Source organism: Theobroma cacao, chromosome 3, assembly GCF_000208745.1.
Source record: "Theobroma cacao cultivar B97-61/B2 chromosome 3, Criollo_cocoa_genome_V2, whole genome shotgun sequence".
NCBI lineage: Eukaryota > Viridiplantae > Streptophyta > Magnoliopsida > Malvales > Malvaceae > Theobroma > Theobroma cacao.
The window spans coordinates 27,270,238-27,292,200 of record NC_030852.1 but is presented as its reverse complement, the minus strand read 5'-3'; the positions used below and the strand labels follow the sequence as shown (position 1 = coordinate 27,292,200).

Genomic DNA, 21,963 nt, shown 5'->3' with positions numbered 1-21,963 from the left:
GTATATATAATATATATATATATATATATATATATATATATATAGAGAGAAAGAGAGAGAGAGAGAGAGAGGAAATTCATTTATCATAATTTTGTCAATAAACAAGAGCAACAAGCGGACAAAAAAGAAATAAGTAGTACTTGGAAGCAAATCAGAGTGGTGAATCTTTGGCGGAGAAATGAAGAAAATCCTCATTAGGTTCATTGCTAGAAAATCTTCAACAATAGTTGATAACCCAACTTATTCGACGTGGCAATTCAATTGTTCATCTCTTTCATCTTCCACTCATCCTTTTCCCAACCGCAAACTCTTTGTTGCAGGATTGTCATGGTCAGTTGATGAGAAATTAAAAAATATATTTTTTAATAAAATTATTCAATGCAATTAAGGTATCATATCATTGAGTCTAGAAGTAAAAGGTAAAATACCTAACGTCTATAAGCTTTGATAATAATTTCATCATTATTCCACATGGAGTCCATTAGTATTGAAAATACATAATTCATTTTGAAGGAATTTTTTTCACTTAACATATAAGTTTAATTGTTAATCAATCATTAATGTTTTTATTAGTTTATGACATGGTTATATTTTTTAAATAAATTTAATTTTTATTAATTTTTAAAAATATCACTATATAAAATATAATTTTTATTTTTAATTTTTTTTCTCTTTTTTTTCAAAAAAAAATCTCTCTACCAATTGGTCGAGTTTGATTAGGGAGCACCAGATCCAATCAGATATTGACCAATTTAAAAAAGAAAAAGAGTTAAAAAGGAAAACAGGCATTTTAAACATTTTTAAATATTAATATTGTTCACATATTTGAGACGAAATATTAATTTTAAAAATAAATGAATTTACATAAAATTATCATCAAAACTTAAAAATAAAGAAAATTTTATCTTAAAGTAAAACCAAATCAAAGCCGCCAGAACCGTCCCAGCCACCAAAGCCATTTGAGTTACCGGAGCCATCCGAGTCATCATTAGTCGCAGCATTCTTGACCCGCCGTTGCAACCTGGCCCGTTGGCCAGCATTCTTAGCCCTATCAGAAAATTCTTTCTCATGCACTCTTACAATGTCAATCAAAGTAAGATTGACCTTTCGAATACCGTTATCAATGTGCTGTGAGTGAAGATGGTGGACCCACTGATCCATTATCTTGATTCTTTGCTCAACTCGGTTTCCAAGTTTTCATAGGTTTTTTAGTTTCTAGTAAAGCTCGTTTAGGTCACTAAGACGAGATTTGTCAGAAACTGGGGAGGAGGTGATGAAAGGGTAGATTTTGAACAGATGAAGAGGAGCAGACGGCTGGAATTATTCACACGGCCAAGCCATTTATTCATTGAGTGCATTAAATATTAATTTTAGGTTATTATTATGTTAAGTAGTTAAGTAATGATAGTCTGTTTCCAGAAATACCACTATACATGGCAATCAACGCATGTCGTTTGATTGCAAATGAAGAAAAAAAAGTTGAAACAATTTGCTTAAAGAAAAAAAAACCCAAAAAATTCATGATTTCTTTATCTTTTTCTCCATGCCCTGCTAAATAATATATAATCATCGACAGATACCTGTTAGAGATTACTGATATTTCATTTTCCGGACGCGATTTATCCCAATTCCCGTCTCAGATCACAAGTTAGGCTGTTTTGTTGATAATTTGGGACATATAAGCAATGGCAATGGCCTTTGGAAGCATCATATCCTTCAAGCCTTGGAAGAAACTTTCCACGATGAAAATTTTTCTAAGTTTCGTTGATGATTTTTTGGTAGTGTTTTTATTTTATTTTAAGTAATGATTTTTTTTCATTTATTTCAATATTTTTGTGAAAATATTTAGCAGTTTCATTGGAATCAGATTTTTTGCAATGTTGGGTTTTTCTATCCATGGGGGAATTATCTGTCAGGAACTAATTAATTAGCATTAAGGTTTTCAAGAGGTGTGTTGTGGAACTAAATTATATAAGAATGGAATTAGATTTTATTTGAGAATTATAGTAGAATTTTCTTTAAACACAATAAAAGTTAGGGATTTACTTTTGTTCTCATATAATTTATTAATTTTTTAGTAAAAACCCTAAATCAGGGTTAAAAACGAAATAGGATGATAATGAAAACTTAATTTGATGTTTTTTTTAATTTTTCATTCAATTATTTTTTAATATGTGGCGAGGTAAAAAAAGTAAACATACAATTCTTAGTAGCAAGTATTATTGCCACAGCATCTGCCACGTACATCATCTGCGACTTGATATTTATGTAATCAAAATCAAACACTCTAGGAGGGGCAGCCCTAATTGCTTCACCATTTGGCTAAGATCATATCAGCTTTTCTTATAATCTATCAAACTCTACTAGAAGTTCACCATCAATGTCAGAGGTTTTCACCTATTCAGGAGCCTCGGTTACAGAAATCTCCATTCAATAGCACCCATTTTACTTTTGTTTTGACCCATTTCAGAGTTTGGGTTCTTTATCATTAAGAATCTAGCAGCGGCCACTAGGTATATAGTTTCTCTTTCGATTTATTTGTATATGATTCTTTTTCCTCCCTTCTTACTCACCCCCACTTTTCATTTAGTATCACCTTCAGTCCCATTTGTTTGTTGTGACTTACGGCCTCCCGGTGTTGTAATATTTCATATTTTAACAAAATACCGATTCCTTGGCTATAAATACCTTTGGTGATATGCCCATTACAAACAAAATTTTGTTTGGTGTTTCAAAAAAAAAAAATCAGATGTCAACATATCATAGGGTAGATAATACGGCATAAAAGTGCCAACTTAACCATTAACTAATGAAAGTTAGTCAAGAGTTAATAAAGGCTTATTTTGATCTTAAATAAAAGTTCAGGAACTTAATTGAATGTAATAAAAGTATAAAAATTTAATTCATTTTTTTAATATAGTTTAGGGACTTATTTTGATATTTAACTAAAATTTTAAAAACAAATATTATTCACATGTACCTGTCATCCGCAGCTAAAATCTTTCTACAAATGAAGTAAGTAAATTTTTTAGATCATAGATGATAAGTGCGTATCCAATATTTTAATTATAACATATAATGGTCAAAAGTCAAAGAATTATCATCCACGCATGGTAGATGAAAAATGACAAGTTCTATTCCATTTTCAAGTTCCATGCTTAATAAGAAAAGGATAAAACCCTAAAAATTATTAATCACTTTATTTTTTATTGCATTCAATAAAGTTCTTATATTTTTATTTTAAGTCAAATAAGCTTTTATGACTAATGATGGACTAATTGTCATTTGTTTTTTTTTATTCACATGACATTGACATAGTGTTAAGGTAGAAAGTAAAAAATATCATATGATCATGTTATCATGTCAAATTAGTATATATGTCATATTATCATCAATTATAATATATCAACATACCATATTTTGATATTATAAGCATACCACATCAATGTCATATGATATAAAATGACAAATAAAATTTTGACTAAATCAATCATTAGGCATAACAGCTTATTTAAATTTTATTCAATAATTTAGAGACTTTTTTTAGATATTATGTTAAAATTTTAAATACATATATTATTCATGTGTAAATGTAATCTACAAACTAAGATTTTTTTACAAATAAAGTAAATTTTCTAGATCACACATGATAAGTGTGTATCCAATTTTTTAATTATAATAATGATCAAAAGTCAAAAAATTACTATCTACGCGTCATAAATAAAAAATGATAAATTTTATTCTATTTTCAACTTTAATGCTTAAAAAGAAAAAGATAAAACCCTAAAAAACATTAACCACTTTACTTTTATAAATAACTTTCTTTTAGATAAATTTCTAAAAAACAAATGTTTGTTAATTGGTGGAATCCTATTACAAAAAATCATTTTTGAAGTTCTTCAAAGTTCAGAATTATAAATTTGAACATGTTGATAAAGCTAGGAACGAAAAATTTATAGTATAATAAGAGTTATTAGATTGAAATGGAACTATTTTAATAATTGACATCCATTTGTCTCTCTCAATTGTAGGAGGTATTTGAGGGTTGATCATCTTATATATATGCACTAAAGTATTAAATTCATAAGCTTCTTACATATTCTCTGATATTGAATTATGTCACATTTGATTTTTTTTTTTTTAGCATTCATGTTTATATTAACATAATCACATGATTTTTTTTTATCAGTATAAGCTTTTAATTCAAGTGAGTCATGCAATTAGGAGTGACTTATGTACATTTTCCTTTCTTTGATGTTCAAACGTTTACGAATCTCGATCATTGCCACGCTAGGAATTTATGATGACAGTTGTTTAAAAATAATAATTTAATAAATTGGAAAAAAAACACGTAGGTAATTTTTAATTTTGGCAAGATCGCAGTCGCCCTGGAGTTTCTTGTTTTGTGCCCATTCGCCAAACGAATGGTTGCTACCTACTCCCGTTTTTAAGTTCCCTCACTCACTCACTCTCTTCCCCCAAATATATATAGCCCCTTCTGGCCTTGGTTTTTTTCTTGTGAGAGTTCTTTCTTCTATTCCTTTTCCCTTACTATTTTGTCGCTGCTGCCATGGAGAAGAAAAGCAAAACGTGTAAGATCTGCAACAGAAGGTTCGCCAGTGGCAAAGCCATGGGTGGTCATATGAGATCTCACTTGGCTAAACTCCCGATTCCTCCAAAACTCAGCCTCCCATCTTCTTCTTCAACCCCAGCACCCAACAATAGTAAATCTCCACCTCCTTCTTCTTCTGCCCTTAGTCGTGATCCTTCCAGTGAGGTTAATCACATGCAGCCTTATCGATCTGAACTTTCTAGCGAGACCGAGTCTCCCAGGAACCCAACTGGGAGAAGATCCAAACGACTTCGTAAGGTTGCGTTGAACATGGTGGGCTCACCATCGGACTCGGTAAGTTCGATTGTTATCCCAGTAATCCCCGCTGAAACTGAAACTTTATCTAGTGAAGATGCTGCGATGTGTCTTTTGATGCTTTCTAAAGATAAGTGGACTACTATAAAAAAAGAGCAAAAAGAAGTCTATTATGAGTCCATAGACGATGAAGAAGAGTTTGACGGTGACGGTGACGACGATGTGGATGAGAATGAGAACAATGATGATGATGACTTGTTTTGCGTCACTAACCCTGGTGCCCAGGCTCACCCAAAGTACAAGTGTGAGACATGCAACAGAGTTTTTAAATCTCACCAGGCTTTGGGTGGGCATAGAGCTAGTCACAAGAACAAGCAGGTTATTAGGGCTTCTATCGAAGAAGGAGAGGAGGCTGAAGGAGAAGAGCGTGGCGGTGCTGGTGGTGGTGATCAGATTGAACAACAAAGAATCTTTGAGTGCCCGTTTTGTGACAAGGTGTTTCAGTCGGGTCAAGCACTTGGTGGGCACAAGAAAAGTCATTTTACTTACTTAGCTGTTGCTGATAAGGTTCCTGAGAAATCATCTGCTGTTCAATTGTTCGATCTTAATTTACCAGCTCCTGAATATGACGATGAAAGTTAGCCTGGTGGAGAATTCGACAGCGCCCAATGCAGAAATGTCTCTTCCGATGAAGTTCTGATGCATATGGTAAAAAAAAAAGTTAAGATAAAAAGTTATGAGATGTTCATGAAGGATTGAGAAGTGAAATTTTTTCATGATTTTTGTATATACTAATGCTGTTTGGGTTCTTAATTATAGGTCAGTTTCATAAATTGGCGCTGTGGTTTTAATCTCTTTTTACACAGTGGTTAATTTATTTAAAGCCTTAGGAAATTTTATTTAATTTCTAAAGTATATCTCTTCCTTTTCTTCTTGGTAGTGTGGTTGCATAACGTTCATGAATGTGTAATGTTCTTAGCATTGTAAACTACACCATTATAGTAATAAGAAGAATAAGAAAAAAGGATTATCTTCAATGGTGAGAAGAAGTGGGTTATTTGGTGCAAGCATATATGTGTGTTTATCTAATTAACTGTATTTTTAATGTGACCATTGTTTTTATTGAAGATCATGAGTTTGTTTTCTTTGTTTCTATGGGAGCTTCATGAAAAGAAGTTATAGTACAATGAAGCTGCACTTATTTTGTTCTTTTTACAGGACTCAGCACTGCAGCTGTTTTAGCTCAACAGCTTTCCCTAATTTTTCTCATTAAAAAAAAGTAGAGAGAGAGAGAGAGAGAGAGTACGTTCCTACCGAANTCTCATTAAAAAAAAGTAGAGAGAGAGAGAGAGAGAGAGAGTTCCTCGAACCCCATTTTTTGTTCTAGTTTGGATACTCTAGATTAGCTTATATCAGTCATTGCTGCCTGTGTATAGTTGTTTGCACACTTGGTGAAGAAGTCAAATATGTTTCTTTCCTATCTTCGCTCAGTTTATCTTTATAGGATTTGGTTCCCTGTAAAGTGAAAACACGGTTTTAGTAAATTCTCTACCCTCAAATTAGGTAATGCCAAGTCACAATCAGAATTCATAGTTTCATACACTCTTTCTTTCCTTCTCACGAGTTTAACCCAAAAAGAAAAAAGTTTGGTTTTTATATTAAAAAAAAAAGAATTGGCCGAAACAAATTACAAGGTGGAAAAAGGGATGGGATGGGAGCTAGTTTGAGTGGGGTTTAGATCCTAGGTTTTGATTCCTCATGAATCATGATCTTGTATCAGAATGATATGACAAGATGGCTCCAAACCCATAAATCAATCTGAACTGGCTATTGTTAGCTAGGTACGTTTGGCTGTGACTGTTTAGTCAGGTTTAGTCTCCAGCTATAACTGATGAAATTCTGCCACTGTGGATGCCTTGGTTCTAGATGTTCGGTCTAGTGCTTGTAACTTGGCAATCTCGTTTAAGATGTTGAATTTCAGTGGAGGTATATCTATGTGAATGAAATGGTTAACTCTTGCTACAATTTTGATACATAACCAGAATGAAAGTGTTCATTAAAAGTAGCGTTATACTTGATGGTTAAAGCTACAGCATGTCCTATGCTACAGTTTTAGCCACTTCATACAAAAATTTTGCATTATGCATGTCACTTTGGGCCTTCATCATTTCTTGCATGTCTTTATGTCTTATGTAACTTACTCATCTTCCACTATGCACAATGCTTATTGCTTAAATCTAAGTTTCAAAATTTCACTCTCAAATGTTATTTTGGGATTCAAAACCACATAGTTATTATACTAGATTTTACGTGCAATTTTGGTTCCAATTCTATTTGGTAATTGAAAATAAGGGAGTGAAGGAGATAGCTTGGGAAGAATATAAATTTTTGTGCCCTTTTAATTATGTATATAATATGGAAGAATCTTTTTGGCTAAATTCAAAGTCATTTTGAAAATCAAATAAAATCTTGTTGGCTACCTTAATTTTCAAGGTTAAACCACATTTCTTTTATCATCATAAGAAAAGAAACACCTTACTAGGTTCATTATGTTATTTGGTTTCCTTGCTTTGATTCCCAATAGTTCAAGTGGGCACCACTGTCCACCACTTTATTAAAACGAATTTTCGTTATAAAAATTGCTTTCAACCTTAACGCCAAAGTAACAGACTTAGAATTGATAAGTTGGTGAAAACACGTGTCGAGATGTTGTTTCTTTTTTTTAACCTTCAAATCTCACATTAATGGCTATAGGATTTCTTGCCAAACTAGTCTAGGAATGCAGGTTTCCTCTTCATTCCCTCTTAAATCACACCTTTTAAAGGTTATGGATATGTGTTTGACTCCTTTTTTAACCCACTAGAGAGTTTTATTAAATATTACCTCATAAAAATCAATGAATATTCTTGGGTGCATTGAAGATAACCTCAATTCTGTAGGTCAAACACACACCATGTGTACTAGATATTAAATTTATTCTGCAATCAATGGCAAAAAAATGATGATACCCTTACGAAATTGCCCAGTCATTAAAAAAAGAACATTAAAACACCAGCTAGAGAATGCATATGGCCTAGAATTGGGTTCTTCGCAAGTGTTTCACCATGCGCTTAACTTGGATTAATTGGCAACCCTCATTTATTCCTCGTCCAAATTGAAGAAATTGATGAATCACATTAAATTCATAGAAGACTAGATAACAAATTAACACGTTTGACATATTAATGTTTCTGCTTTCTTTTCTGAAAATAACTAGAAGGGATATTTTGTAACGTATTTTTAACCATAATATATATAATATTATAATGCGATGAAACAAAGAAAAAAAGTACTAGTAGTTGATTTAAGAATCATTCTTCTAAAATTAGTTTGCCATGCCCAATGACTGCTTTGGAGTAACCAATGGATATTAATCGAGAGGGTTGATCTCATGATTTATACTGTAACGAATGGATACTGCACATGGGATCAAAACCTGAACTAATCCTAAACTAAAACCTCGAAGAATTATCCCGTTGGACTCGAGACAATGACAATGGCCCATCATTTTCTTCCGCTTATTTTAGTTATTTTCTTTTCTTTTCTTTTTTGTCTGGGGGCTTATGATGTGAAGGAACCTGCACAAAGCTGGATCAGTCAGGTGGCTTGGCTAAACGAGGAACCTACACAAAGCAGGGCCAAGCGTATGTCTTGGCCCTCACACCAGTGCGAGGTGAGCGCCGACACCGTGCCATGCAGGTGTTGAGGCAGGGCGAGGCAAGTGTCTAATTTTTTATGTCTGATACTGTTGAGTTAATTTTGGTTTAACTAGAATTCGAAGTCGTATTTGATTAGAATTTTACTATAGTAGTTGTATAATTTTAAACCTATTATCTTACATAGAGCTCAAACCCTATTATACTTTTAACTTTTGTATATAAAAATAGATTTTTAGATTTTATGAGTTAAATAATGCTTTTGAGTTTAAGAAGCAAGACTTTGTAAATCTGTCTTTACTCAATATGGAGCTAGAGTAGATGTAGATGAGTGTTCTTACAAGACTATTAACAGAGGTGTATAAGGGGTTTTTCCATTGATTTGAAAAATCATGGAGAGAGATTTTATTATACTCTAATTTTTTCAATAGTAGGTAAGAGGTTAAATTATGAAAATTCTTGTGTTTTAGTGTTTACTTGATTTCTCTAAAAATTATTTTTGTTGTTTTTTGGACAATTTTCGTAACAAATTAGTATCAAAGTTTTGAGTTTGGTAAATCATGGTTCAACAAAAGGATGCCAAAAGTTAATAGTTTTATAAATTTCTCAATTAAGAAATTTGACGAGAAGATTTGTTTTACACAATGTCAAAAAATGATTAAAAATTTTCTTATGCAACAAGATTTAATGTGCCCCTTGTTAAGGAAAGAGAAAGGCAACCAAATGGCATGGAAGATATTAAATGGGCAAAGTTAAAGGAAAGATATGTTAACATTATTTAGCTTTGCATAAGGGATGACGTGTTTAACTATGTCAATTGACGAGAAATTCACTCCATAGTTATGGGCAAAGTTGAAGAAGATTTATTTGACAAAATGTCTTTTCAACAAATTGCAACTTAGGCAAAAGGTTTGTAATGCTTGAAAATGATAGAGAATGGAGGCCTTATGAAGCAAATGAACAAGTTTGATGGGATCATTAATTAATTAAAGGAAGTGACGTGAAGGTGAAGGAAAATGAGAAGGCATTCCTCGCACTGCTTTTGGACTCGTATGAGCTATTTGTAAAATTTATGATTTACAAGAATAATACGATAACATTGGAATACACACAAAAAACATAAATGTCCTATGAAGCTCAAAAGTAAAATAAATAAGGGGCAGAGATTTAGTTGACTTGTTATTGTTGGCTAAGGTAAGAAAAGCAAAGTATCTAAGGGTGGTAAGTATAGATTCGACAATATTTAATGCTTTTGGATACAAAAGGTATGGACATATTACAAAAAGGATGAGGATAATGAAAATAAAGATGTGTGTCTTTGTATCAACGATAATGATTGTGATATTGTCCTTACAATCTCAGAAGATATGAATGTAAATCTAATGATAGCTAGTATTTAGATTCTATTTCGATCATTCTCACATGTTTTCAACAATATTATTTTAATTTGTTTCAAGAAGGTGTGGTCAATAATTTAATTGTGGGTGATAAATCAATTGTGAAGGTCATAGGTCTTGGAATAGTAAGAATCAAATTTTTTGATGGGGTTGTGCACTCTTTGAGTGGTGTGACTTATGCACCAAAATGTGTAAAAATCTAATTATCATTAAAGCCTATTAGATTCCTAAGTGTATGGATATTTTGTCAATAGTGGAGTGATAAAAGTCACACAAGATGACATGGTTTTAATGAGAAGGAATTTGTATAATGATTTGTATCATCTTGAAGATGAGGTCTCGGAGGGGTGGGAATAGTACATATGGGATGGTAGCTAGAATAGTTAAATTTTTTTTATCGAGAAAGTGATGAAAGGTTCTCATAGTGTAGAAGATTAAGAAAGGGTGAAAAATCTTGCTAGTGTTGGTGAATAGGAAGGGTTATGGAGGTCCTTCATCGAAGTCAATTAAAACAATTTACTTGAGAGCTATACACGTGAATTGAACGTTTGTGAAAACAGTATTACACCGCATTTGATTCGTTATATATAGTTGGGGTAATTTGTTTCAAAGGTCAATGCTTAAGAAAATTTTGGCTTAAAGAATTATTAAAGGTGTTGAAAAGTAGGTGGAGTTAGTTGCAATTTGGTGTAACTAGTGAAAGAAGTTAAATTCTAATTTCACTAGGATTTTGGTTTATATACAAAATGAGTCATTATATAATTTTAAACTTTTTTTTATCCCATATTGAGTACTAATCCTATTATACTTTGAACTATAGAAGTGGGTCTCTTATCTTTTACTTGGTCAATTAGGTTTGAAAATATAAAAAATTTAACAAATTGAATTCATCTAGTAAATCCATTGAACTCATTGAACTATAGAAAACTTTCGAACAGAACAAAATCAAATACTTCAGTCGATTCGATGAAATATTCCCCAAAATTGAACCTTTTTGCAGACATATTACGACATATATATAAATCACGTCTAAACAAAACAACTCACTTAACTAACTTGATTACGAGAATGTAGCCAAAAAACACAAGTAAATCTTTTTCCCCTACCATGCAATGTCTCTCCCCAAGTTGTCACATTGTATATCGTACTCAAAGAAACACGATAATAATTTAACCATAGCTAAATCGCAAGTAATTGTAATTAATTTCCTCGAGGTATAGAGAAAAACTAAGTATAATACTGTTAATTATTTATATATTAATATGATTAGTATGCATTTGACAGCATGTCAGCCGAGCTTGTGCCTTTGCTTCAATCTAGATATATAGGGCAAGTGGAAAGTTATTATCCATTAGATTGATAAAATCATGTCATGAATGATTTTTGGTTGACAATTTTATATAAACAATAAAATTATAGTTAATTACTGATATATAAATTGATAAAATTTAAAAATAAAATAAAATAATGAAATCCATTGATTGAAAATAACGTATAATGAAATTTTTAAAAGTAAATAAAAGCATATTTGACCTAAATGAGAAAGATAGAGCCTTTTGTTTAAGTGTTTGGGATTTTTCAAATTTGGGATTGGGGGTTTAAGTGTTTGGGCTTTTTAGGGATTTTTAGATTTAGGGTTTGATGAAGAAAAACTGAAGTGAAGACTTAGAAGTGTGCACCGATGCGGTGATGGCGTCGTTGCTAGCCATCGGGTCTTAGGAATGTCGAGCTTGGGGAAAACAGGGAGAAAGAATTGGAACCGAAGAGATTGAAGAGGAGGAGCCGAAAAAGTATAGAAGGCGACAGAGAGAGAACATTAATAGTTTATTTCATTAGATTAAGTTTGAATCAATTTAATGTCTCAATTATGTGTGATACTTTGTTCACATAAAATATGAATGTAATTATTAAAATTTATATAAAAATTTTAAATCAATCATTATTAATAATTTTAATTTAAATTTTCAAAAATCACATTTAAGTTTGAAACATTGTTAAACCAATAACATTTGGATTTAAGTCGTTTCAACTTAAGTTTAAGCAAAACTAATCAAAGAAATAACAAAGTATCAGCAGAAGTCCGTCACAGACACACAATCCTTATAGAGTAGTAGAGTAGAGACACAAGAGGTCTTTGTAATGTAAGTGTACCATCAAGTTTACAAAGCAAGGCTTTAGAAAGGATGTCCCTCATATTTACAAGCTAAAAAGTAGCCTTAGAAGGGCTACATATATGACTGACGGTTTAGAGGCATGTGAGTAATGGCTAGGAGTTTCAAAATGCAAGAGGGGCTCCTCATAGTCAAATCTCGGTCCTACCCTTTTGTGCCGAAGTGTGCACTGTTTGGCTGGTTGATGGGCACGCAAGTTAGGAGAGCTAGCTCCCCCGGGCCTCAGGCAGTTCTATATCTGTGGCTTGACACAAAAGGGGCTTGCCCATCGAATTGGCAAAATGGACAGGGTTTCCAAGGCCTTAACGACCATCCCACGCGCCCGATGCACACCACTAGTCCTTTCAGGCTTCGTAAAGGTTGAGCTGTGACATTTTTGTGAGCTAGAGAGAGAGAGAGAGTGTGTACAAGAAGTTTTTAGGTTGATCTTGAAAATGATTGAGAATGATTTTATTTTATTTTAATTTTTAATAATGAAATACTTATTTACTTTGTGAACATAAGTAAGGGATCGAATCATGTAAATTTTTATATTTTTTAATTTGTTTGATTTTTGTGAATTTTATCTTTGTTATTTGTATAACAAATATTGATAAATTTTTTAAAAAAATTATATTAGAAATGAAAAAAATGAATTTTAATAATTCATATTATGTTTTTCTTAAAATATATTATTCTTTATGAGTATATTTGATGGTGATAAATTGACCATGCATGAATGCTTACATACTGTAACTTTTATATATATGTAAGAGAAAAAATAATTCTCATATAGATATATATTTTTAAAAATAATGTACTAATCTAAGATTATTACAAAATGATTCATATTATAAGTATATGGGTTTTTTTTTTTTATATTGTTCAAATTTTGGATGTTGAAAATTAACAACCTCAATCTTCAATATTTGTAGTGCAAAACGAATAAAATTGACGCCATTAGTATATATTATCTAATCTAGTTCAATATTATACATTAATGTTGACTGATGATTGAATATTATAGATAACAAATTCAATGTAAAAAGCTCATGAATATTCCTTCTTCGTGGAAGCCTTGACGTGAGAGAAATAGTCTTCGCTTCACCGACCATACTGCACACTGACATGCACTTCATCAAATTTTATTCTTCATCAACGTGCTCTCAACTTATAATTCTAACTACGTAGCACTGCTCCTTTAAACCTTAGCCTGCATTTCTCTATAAAACCCTATTCATCCCACAATTTCGTCTGGAATTAACAATAATTCAACAGAAAAAAAAAGATGGAAACCCTTAATTTCACACGCCGGCACCACTCCGAGGCAAGACCTCCATCGCCACGGCTACTGCGCAGTAGAAGTGGAACCCCTGCCCTAACTCTTCCAGAAAACAGGGCATCGTCGGTTAACTCGAGCCAAAGCTTCGCTAATAGGTCAAAGTCGACCACGAGGTCATCAAGAATCCAAAGAAACGAAGAGAACGTCAACCCTGCAACCGTCATTTCAAGCATGCAAAAGAAGCCTAATCATCAAGAGAGTAGATCAGATGGGTTTGTTAGGTTCTTGCAGCGTGGCAGTCCGCGTAATTCCTGTACTGCGACAAAGGGATCAAAACCAATTACGAGTTCTCCGTCCGCATGGGCGTTGTCTCCGGGAAGGTCTTCGCCGTTGATGGTGGCAAGGGAACCACAAGGATCTTGTGGGACCGGGGTGAAGGCCAAGTCCTCCAAAGGTGGTGGTGTAGGTGGGGTTTTAAAGTATTTTAGGCAGAAGAAGGTGTCACCTATGCAAGAAGAAGAGTATCACCGATTTCGAGTTTTGTACAATAGGATGTTGCAGTGGAGGTTTGTGAATGCTAGAGCTGAGGTTGCCATGACCGCTGCGAAGATAGATGCGCAGGTAACATTTGACCTGTACAATTCGCCCTGGCTTAGACAAAAATTTTTAAGGACTTGCTTTATGCTCCCTTAAATGTTTTGCTTTTGATCAGGATAAAATTTTTGGTGTGTGGCTTAGAATCTTAAAAATAAGAAACTCCACTTTAGAGAAGAGAATTCTACTGCAAAAGCTGATGCATGAGATCAAGCTACATCGAATTCTAGGCCCTCAATTATGTCTACTCAATGAATGGGTCAAGTTGGAGGGGAAAAATTACGAAGCTGTAAGCAGGGTGATTCGAAAACTCTCGGCGATATTGGTTAGAGTCCCTTTGGTCCAAGATGCAGAGGTATACATGCTCATTATCCACTATTGTACCCTTTTCCAAACATTAACTTTAGCAGAAATATTTCTGCTGCGTTATCCCTTTCTCACCAATCTAATTGCCATATTTCTTCACAATTTTAAGACAACAAATTTGGCTCCGTGGAAATTGCAAAGTTATTGAGTAAGAAAATGATTTTACCACTTGACAGGGAGATGTGGAGTCTATCTACGACGCCATGAGTTCAGCCGTTGCGGTCATGCATGGCATAGAAGTGACAATCATAGAAATCTTCTCACAGGTTCGATCTTTCGGTATATGCCGATTAAAGTTCAATTCGTTTGTAAATTGTGGGCATTTTTTATATGGACGTTTTCATATATATATATATATATTATTCCGTTTTTATGTCACCAGCCGTTGGAGAAATTGCTTTATCTGGTTACTGAGCTTATAAGCATGCTGGAACAGCAAAAAGACTGTTTGGAAGAACTGGAGAAAGTTATCACGTTGGTCCCTCCATTAGTGGTGAGCTAATTACCAGACTCACTACCCAAGATTTAGTCATTATTCCATCCAAATTAAGAAAGGATGGAATTGGAAGCACAATTAGATAAAAATAAATAAATAAATAAATATATATTTATGAGGCCCTTGCATAGGTTTAGACTTGTGATGTTGATATGGTGATTGAGAGTTTAGCAAGTTAGAAAAGCTTCATTCAGTGATAAGACGAGAAAAGCCCAATTTGGGATAAAACGACCTGCTTGATGCTCATAATCAAATGGGCCTTCGCTCATGTCAATTTAGAACCATGTAGCTAAAATATTGGCCTCCCACACTTAAACTCGAGATCAAAACTAAAACCTTGAATTTGACGTTGAATATTTTACTTAGTTGTAGTATCTTTTTCTTTCTCCACTTCCTTGCTTTGAATGTGTGTATTTACAAAATTGTGTTTCATAATACAGGTATCTGAGCAGAGTTTACGAGTACATTTCATTCAAGCAGGTATGGAATTGGAGCGATGTCAAATTGATTGAAATGGTTGTGTAAAAAATCAAAATGCAAAAATCAAAATGAAAAAATATGGAGATAGAGGCAGAGATAAAGGGGTGATGGGCGGTGATAACTGTCACTTCTCATTTTTTAATTTTCTTTATTGTTATATGTATAAAATTTGATATATATTATGATTATTTTTACAATTATTTTTTGATCATTTTTCATACAAAATCTTGAATTCATCGTTGTATAAAGATATATTTGATGAAAATTTTCAATTTTTAATCGAATTAATACCCTGGAATCATAGGCATGGGACAATTTTTTAGTTAAATTCCCAATTTAAGATACAAATTTTATTCATGTATTACTCTTTTTCTACATTTGACGCAATGAACTTGGAACTATATTTAGATTCTGAGGAATTGATTTTGGATTGTAAGTATAATAATAATGCAGATAAATTTAAAATGTTGATCAATAGATGCGTTTCTGTAAAATAAAATGAATAAAAAAACATTATTCATTACAATTTTTCAGCATCTAATTTCAATCATTATGCCAAACAAAGCTTAAGTGGACTTAGCCCACGTTCACTTATCCATAGAAAAGCAAGCAATGAACTGACATGGACCTTGAGACAGGAAGCCAGTCCAGTAGCCAGGTCTTGCTTACAGGAGCTGCGGTCCAAGGCCTATCTTTTAATGGGGTCTCAAATTTGTGGGTTCATTTTATGCCTCCCGTTGGTCTGGTCATCTTCCCTTTGTGACTTTTGAGGGTTAAACTCAAAAGGACTTGCGCCTTTCAGCCTATTGCATGCATGAAATCAGATGAATTTAATCTTAAGCAAAAATTTTCCTTGCAAGTTATTTCAATATATCTTTTTACCCCTCAAAAGGACAAGTTCAAAGCCAGTGCAATTTGTTTGGTATCATGGAAAACAACGACCATAAAAATGTGTGTTTTTCTGTTTTGTTAACAATGAGATGAACAGTAGACATCAACCTCACTTTATCAATTTGCCTTGGTTTTTTCACTTCAAAGGTGATGTCATTTCACAGCCTGGTCCAAAAAATTTATCTTTTGAATTCATTTTATGAGTTGTTTTTTTTATTATTACGATCTAAAATATCTTAGATTTTGATTGAACTTAATCCTCTCTTTTAAGCAATTTTAATAACATATTCTCTCTCAAGCTAATCTTATTCATTTAATTTTTTTTTTAAATACTCTTTATGAGACTCGAATCCTGGTTGATAAAAAAGAAAACTCTTCTCCGTGTTAGTGATAAAAATCATTAACACTCTTCAAATATAAACTGCAATATCATTGTCATAATAGTAATAATAATTCAAATATAACATCAGAGAAATTAGAGCAAGAACACTTGAAAATTCCATTGAGAGAGAAGAAACAAAAAAAGAAGATGAAAATCACTTCTTCCTATACCAATCCCCACCATTTGAAAAATAACAAAAAAAAAAGAAAAAAAGAAAAAAAAAAACCCCGTAAAATTAATCATATTAACATTCCACTGTAGCCTTTTGTGCTATAGCATCGTCAGTACCATCAGCACCAACATGAACCACACTGCCTCCATTAACTACACTCTCCGGCAGTTTCCTCTTGGGCTTGGCTTCTTGCAGCATCAAGACAACATCCCTCATGGAGGGCCGGTCCGCCGGGTTCCGGCTGGTGCATAACAAAGCAATTGTAAGCATTTGCATCATTTCTTCCCTCACCGATGCACATGATGCCCCGGCATTTTTATCCAGAATGTGGATAATTCCGTCTTTACTCTTAATTTTAGACCTCACCCAATCCACAATGCTGTTCCCATCACCAAACTCCGAATCCACGGATCTTTTTCCACTTAAAATCTCCATTAACACCACCCCAAAGCTATATATATCACTCTTTTCATCAACTTGGAGAGTATAAGCATATTCTGCAAAATGAAAAACAAAAAAACAAATACAGCGTTAATGATTTGCTGCAAGGCAGACACACCATAAGCCAGAAAACTCCAAATGAAGGCTAAAGTCAAACATGTAATAATCAAAGCTTTGACAAAATTCTCTCGGGGGCCCATTTTATATCTTACAAGGATAAAAAAGCAAAGGAAAAAACGGTTTGAAAAAAAAAAAGGGCGGGGGTGGGGGGGGTGCTGAAGAAAAAGCAAAGACTGTTCACTCGCAGTAGTGCGCCATCAGCCCTGCGACAGTTACAAAACCGCGCGATGCCAAAAGAAGCAAAGCCGAAAGCACTTTGGTTGGTTGGTTGGTTTGATTTTGGCTTGGTTCTTTGCTGTGCGCACTGCGCAACACAAACGAAGTACCTGGTGGAGTACTCAAGCAATAGCATTAGCCTATGTCTCAAATGGAAAAAAAAAAAAACTAAAACTAGCAATCGATGGTTTTCCCAGGGCAAAGTATAAAGCATCTAGTTTTCGTTCTTAACTTGCAAAAGCGAGTGTTCACACAATAACAGAAGCTGTGCTGGAAAGCAGATCAAAGGGAGAGGAAGATACACTGAAGATTTGAGAGAAATAAGAAAAAGTGAGATGAATCCTGCACTTTTGGACCGAGAAAAAAATAGTACTAACCCGAACCCACCGCCCAATTCAATGTCAGTTTTGTAATTCTTGGTCTTGTAAACTAAACAAAGTTGTCAAATCATAGGTGAGGTCAATGACATCATAGGTCTGAATCTGATCTTAACCGTCTGTAGATTAAACTTTGATTACAAGGTTGATCCAGATCAGACATGAGTCTACTGTTTAAAATTAATTTCATTGTGAAAAAAGTTTGACCATTTAATAACAGTGATGAGGTGGTCCCATTTTTTGTGATAAATCGACAAAAGGGAAGAATAAAATAGATTCACCAACCTAGCTGAAAAGTTAGCATTGTCTTCAAACAAATCATCCTTGTGCCACATTTTAATTGCACACACAAACAAAAGTTTACCCAAACTAACAGACAAAATTCATCCCATAAACAAAGGGATTATAACACCTTGCTAACGTGCACCAAACATTACGCGCAGGATAGCAAGATTTTGGTAATCCCAAACTAAGATGAACCGGAAGGGTATGAAAATGGAGAACGCACCTGGAGCAATGTAGCCATAGGAGCCGGCAATCACCGACATGGACTCATCACTCTGGATCAACTTTGCCACCCCAAAATCTGCCACTCTGGCCTCCATCTCACCGTCTAATAAAATATTACTGGGCTTAAGGTCGCGGTGTACGATCACCGGATCACAGTCATGGTGGAGATAACAGATCCCTTGAGCCACCCCAAGAGCTATTTTGTACCTAGTCACCCAATCAGCCACCAGATTCTCCCCCTTATTCTTGCCATGCAGTAAGTCATCCAAGTTCCCGTTCGGCATGTACTCGTAGAGCAGCATCGTGCACTCCCTGTTGCTGCAACACCCTAACAATCTCACTATGTTACGATGCCTAACGTTCCCTAACACGTCCACCTCTGCCAACACCCCTCTCCTCCGTCTAATGTTCTCTTTATGCTTACCCCACAACTTCTTCACTGCTATGATCTCGCCACCTGGCATCTCCGCTTTGTACACTGTCCCCGTGGACCCCATCCCTATGATCTTATCCGTCATCGACAGGCACTCCAGCACATCATCAGCCGTGAAATTCAACCGCTGGAAGGCGGTTAATTTCCACGGTCCGATCTCTCGATCATCACTAAATCTACGGCTGTAATTCGCATGGAAACAACGGGTCCCAGCCACGAGGACAAACAAACCAATACCAAAAGCGGCTGCCATAATCCAAACGATAGCTCCAGCCGTTTTCTTAGGCTGCTGCTGCTTGTTACGAACTTCCACGTCACCCGCAGCCATCGCCTCAGCCGGGCACGGCTTCGCTAAAATTCGGCCGCAAAGTCCGTCGTTGCCAGAAAATGAGGAAGGATGTAAATTAGGAAATATTGGACCGGAAGACGGGATTGGCCCGGTTAGCAAATTGTAGGCAACATTGAAAGTTTCCAAAGTGCTACAGTTTTCGAAGTTTGAAGGGATGGTTCCGGTGAGAAAATTATGGGAAAGATCAACGGCAGTTATTGAAGGAAGCGTCGATATTTCCCATGGGATTATTCCAGTGAGCAAATTACGACTTAAATTCAAAGCCAAGAGCTTATCACAATGATCAATGTCCCAGGGGATGCTTCCGTTTAGAAAATTACCTTGGAGTTCGATTTTGTAGACGTTTTTACAGCCGATGAAATCTGGGATTTTGCCCGTGAGTTTGGATGAACTGGCTGAGAAAATCTGCAAGCTTGGTGCACCCCAAATGTTGCTTGGCAATGCGGTGTTGAAAGAGTTCTCGGAGATGTTAAGGAACTGTAATGCTGGTGCATAGCCAAGATCCTGAGGAATCTCACCTGTGAAGCTGTTCCTACTCATGTCGACAAATGTTAAGTTTGTTAAGAGGCCGAATCCGTATGGGATGGTACCGTTGAGAAGATTGTTTTGGATTCGGAATCTTGAAAGGGATGTGCAGTTTACAAGGCTTCCTGGAAGCTCATGCATGAACATGTTGCTAAACAGGATAAGTTTGAAAAGCCTGTTTCCATAGCAAAGATTTGGAGGAATTGGACCAGTGAGAGAGTTTGAAGAGACATCAAGAGACAGTAACTTCCCATTTGAACCTAGTTTCTGCGGGAGAATGCCGCTGAAGTTGTTGTTCCAGAGAAGTAAAGTGTTGAGATTTGGTAACTCACCGACGCCGTCTGGGATTGTACCAGAAAGGTTGTTGCCAATTAAGCTCAACCAGGTTAGCTCTGTTAAAGAAGCTAACCCTTCTGGGATTGTGCCAGTGAGTTGATTGTCGGACAAATCTAGGACCCTGAGAGCTTTCAAGTTTGTGTAACTCACCGGGATTTCACCTGTAAAGCTGTTCTTGAAAAAGTACAAAGCTTCTAGCTTGGTTAAATTGCCAAGCTCTTCCGGAAGTGGACCTGAAAGGGTACAATTTGAGATGTCCAAGTACTTGAGATTGGATAACTGTGCAAATTCTACTGGTACTGTGCCTGAGAAAGCGTTGTAGCCAATCTCTATGCGCTCGAGCTGGGACAAGAATCCTAGTTTAGGTGGTAAAGTGCCTACCAGTGTATTTCCTGCTAAGTCAAGCAACTTTAATCTGGTAAAGCTTCCATAACCAACAGGGATTTCACCTTCAAAGTAGCTGCCCCCGAGATTGAGCTGCTCCAAGAACCGCAAGTGTATAAACTCTTGAAGTAATGGGCCCCTGAAACTGTTGCTGTATGCATTGAAGGTTTTCAAAAACTTAAGCTTGGAAACCCCTGGTGGAAAGGTTGAATTGAAGGAGTTGTGGCTTATATCAAGAGTTCTAAGCTGAGTTAGTTCAAAAATGGCAGGTTGGAGAGGCCCATCAAAGTAATTTGCACTCAAATTCAAGTTGACTAAGCTCGTCAAATATCTGATTTCCGCTGGAATAATACCAGATAGATTGCGTCGAGAGAGATCAAGGGATGTGACTTGAGCTGTTTTAGGATTGCACTTGATACCTGACCATGCACACCAAACCGGGTCTTCAAAATTAGGCTTGGAAAACGTCGGAGTAGGGTCCCAATCTTTGAAAGTGGAGCGAGGGTCTTTGAGGGAGGATTTTATGGAAAGAAGAGAGATCAGAGGGAGAGGAGGTGCAGAAGCAGAGAAGGCTAAGCGAGATGATTTTAGTAGATAGAAGGTGAATGTGAGAAAGAGAAGAAAAGGAGGTTTCATGGTTATGGGGAAGTGGGGAATTTGGTTGGGAGAGGCTTGGTCTTTACAGAGGTAAATTTAAGGGAAGGAAGGTTTTGATGGAGAGAGATGCTTTCGGAGAGTGCTGGGTGCAGAGGGTGTTTCATCATTATGATTAGTTTTTGCTCCAGTGGGTTTTTTTCTTGGTGGGTAATGGGAAAGAAATGAGAAAGAAACTACTGCTACTACTACTACTTCTACTTCCTTGTATAATCCTCTCGCCCTTCTACTGCTACTGCTCTTTATTTGCAACAACCCCAATATCTCTTTCTCTTTCTTGCTTCTCTTTCTTTCTCTCACCTCTCAGTATTTTTGCTTTGTCTGCTATCCATCTATACTTTCGGTTTTCTTGGATTTCTTTCTCCTTTTCTTTTGCTACCACTTTTCATCATTCCTTGTTTCCTTTATCTTTGGCTAACAATTTCATGATTTTCTATAACAGTAACAATGTCACTCACAGGATCCAAGAAAGTCCTTTCAATTTCCCACCATATTCCCCGTTTGTTATTTTAAAAAAAAAATCCCAATTTTTTTATTGCTTTCTTTCTTTCTTTATTTATTTTTGCGGAGGATAAATTTCAACAGTTAGCCTTCTGTCTGTGTCATGGTGGGAGATTGGACCACATTCTTTCCTGGGCATTTGCCATGCGTTCGGATATTATATCTAATACCATCTGTTATCTGCAAATGATTGGAATGAATACTATAAGGGAAGGATTTTGGGGACCAAAATCTTGAAGCCTGCAGATTGATTGGTGATCAGTGATCATCATTTGTTTAATTTGTGCAATTTTCTATCTCCCTCTGCCATCAACTATCTCGAAATTTGATATGTACATCAATTAA

The 21,963-nt window shown here is 35.1% G+C and overlaps 3 protein-coding genes across 3 annotated transcripts; 2 read left to right on the top strand and 1 right to left on the bottom strand.

Annotated features, from left to right (window-relative positions):
- Window positions 4,631-5,509, top strand: LOC18605337 (zinc finger protein ZAT9). The gene has a single exon (XM_007038288.2). The coding sequence runs from the start codon at window positions 4,631-4,633 to the stop codon at window positions 5,507-5,509; it is 879 nt and encodes a 292-aa protein (XP_007038350.2).
- On the top strand, window positions 13,398-15,359 carry LOC18605336 (QWRF motif-containing protein 7). The gene is made up of 5 exons (XM_007038287.2): window positions 13,398-14,012; window positions 14,104-14,340; window positions 14,528-14,617; window positions 14,734-14,844; window positions 15,288-15,359. The coding sequence occupies exons 1-5, from the start codon at window positions 13,398-13,400 to the stop codon at window positions 15,357-15,359; spliced, it is 1,125 nt and encodes a 374-aa protein (XP_007038349.2).
- Window positions 16,632-21,288, bottom strand: LOC18605335 (leucine-rich repeat receptor-like protein kinase TDR). Its single transcript, XM_018118333.1, has 2 exons — window positions 18,435-21,288; window positions 16,632-17,269 (listed from the first exon to the last, which is right to left on the bottom strand). The coding sequence occupies exons 1-2, from the start codon at window positions 21,097-21,099 to the stop codon at window positions 16,845-16,847; spliced, it is 3,090 nt and encodes a 1,029-aa protein (XP_017973822.1). The 5' UTR covers window positions 21,100-21,288; the 3' UTR covers window positions 16,632-16,844.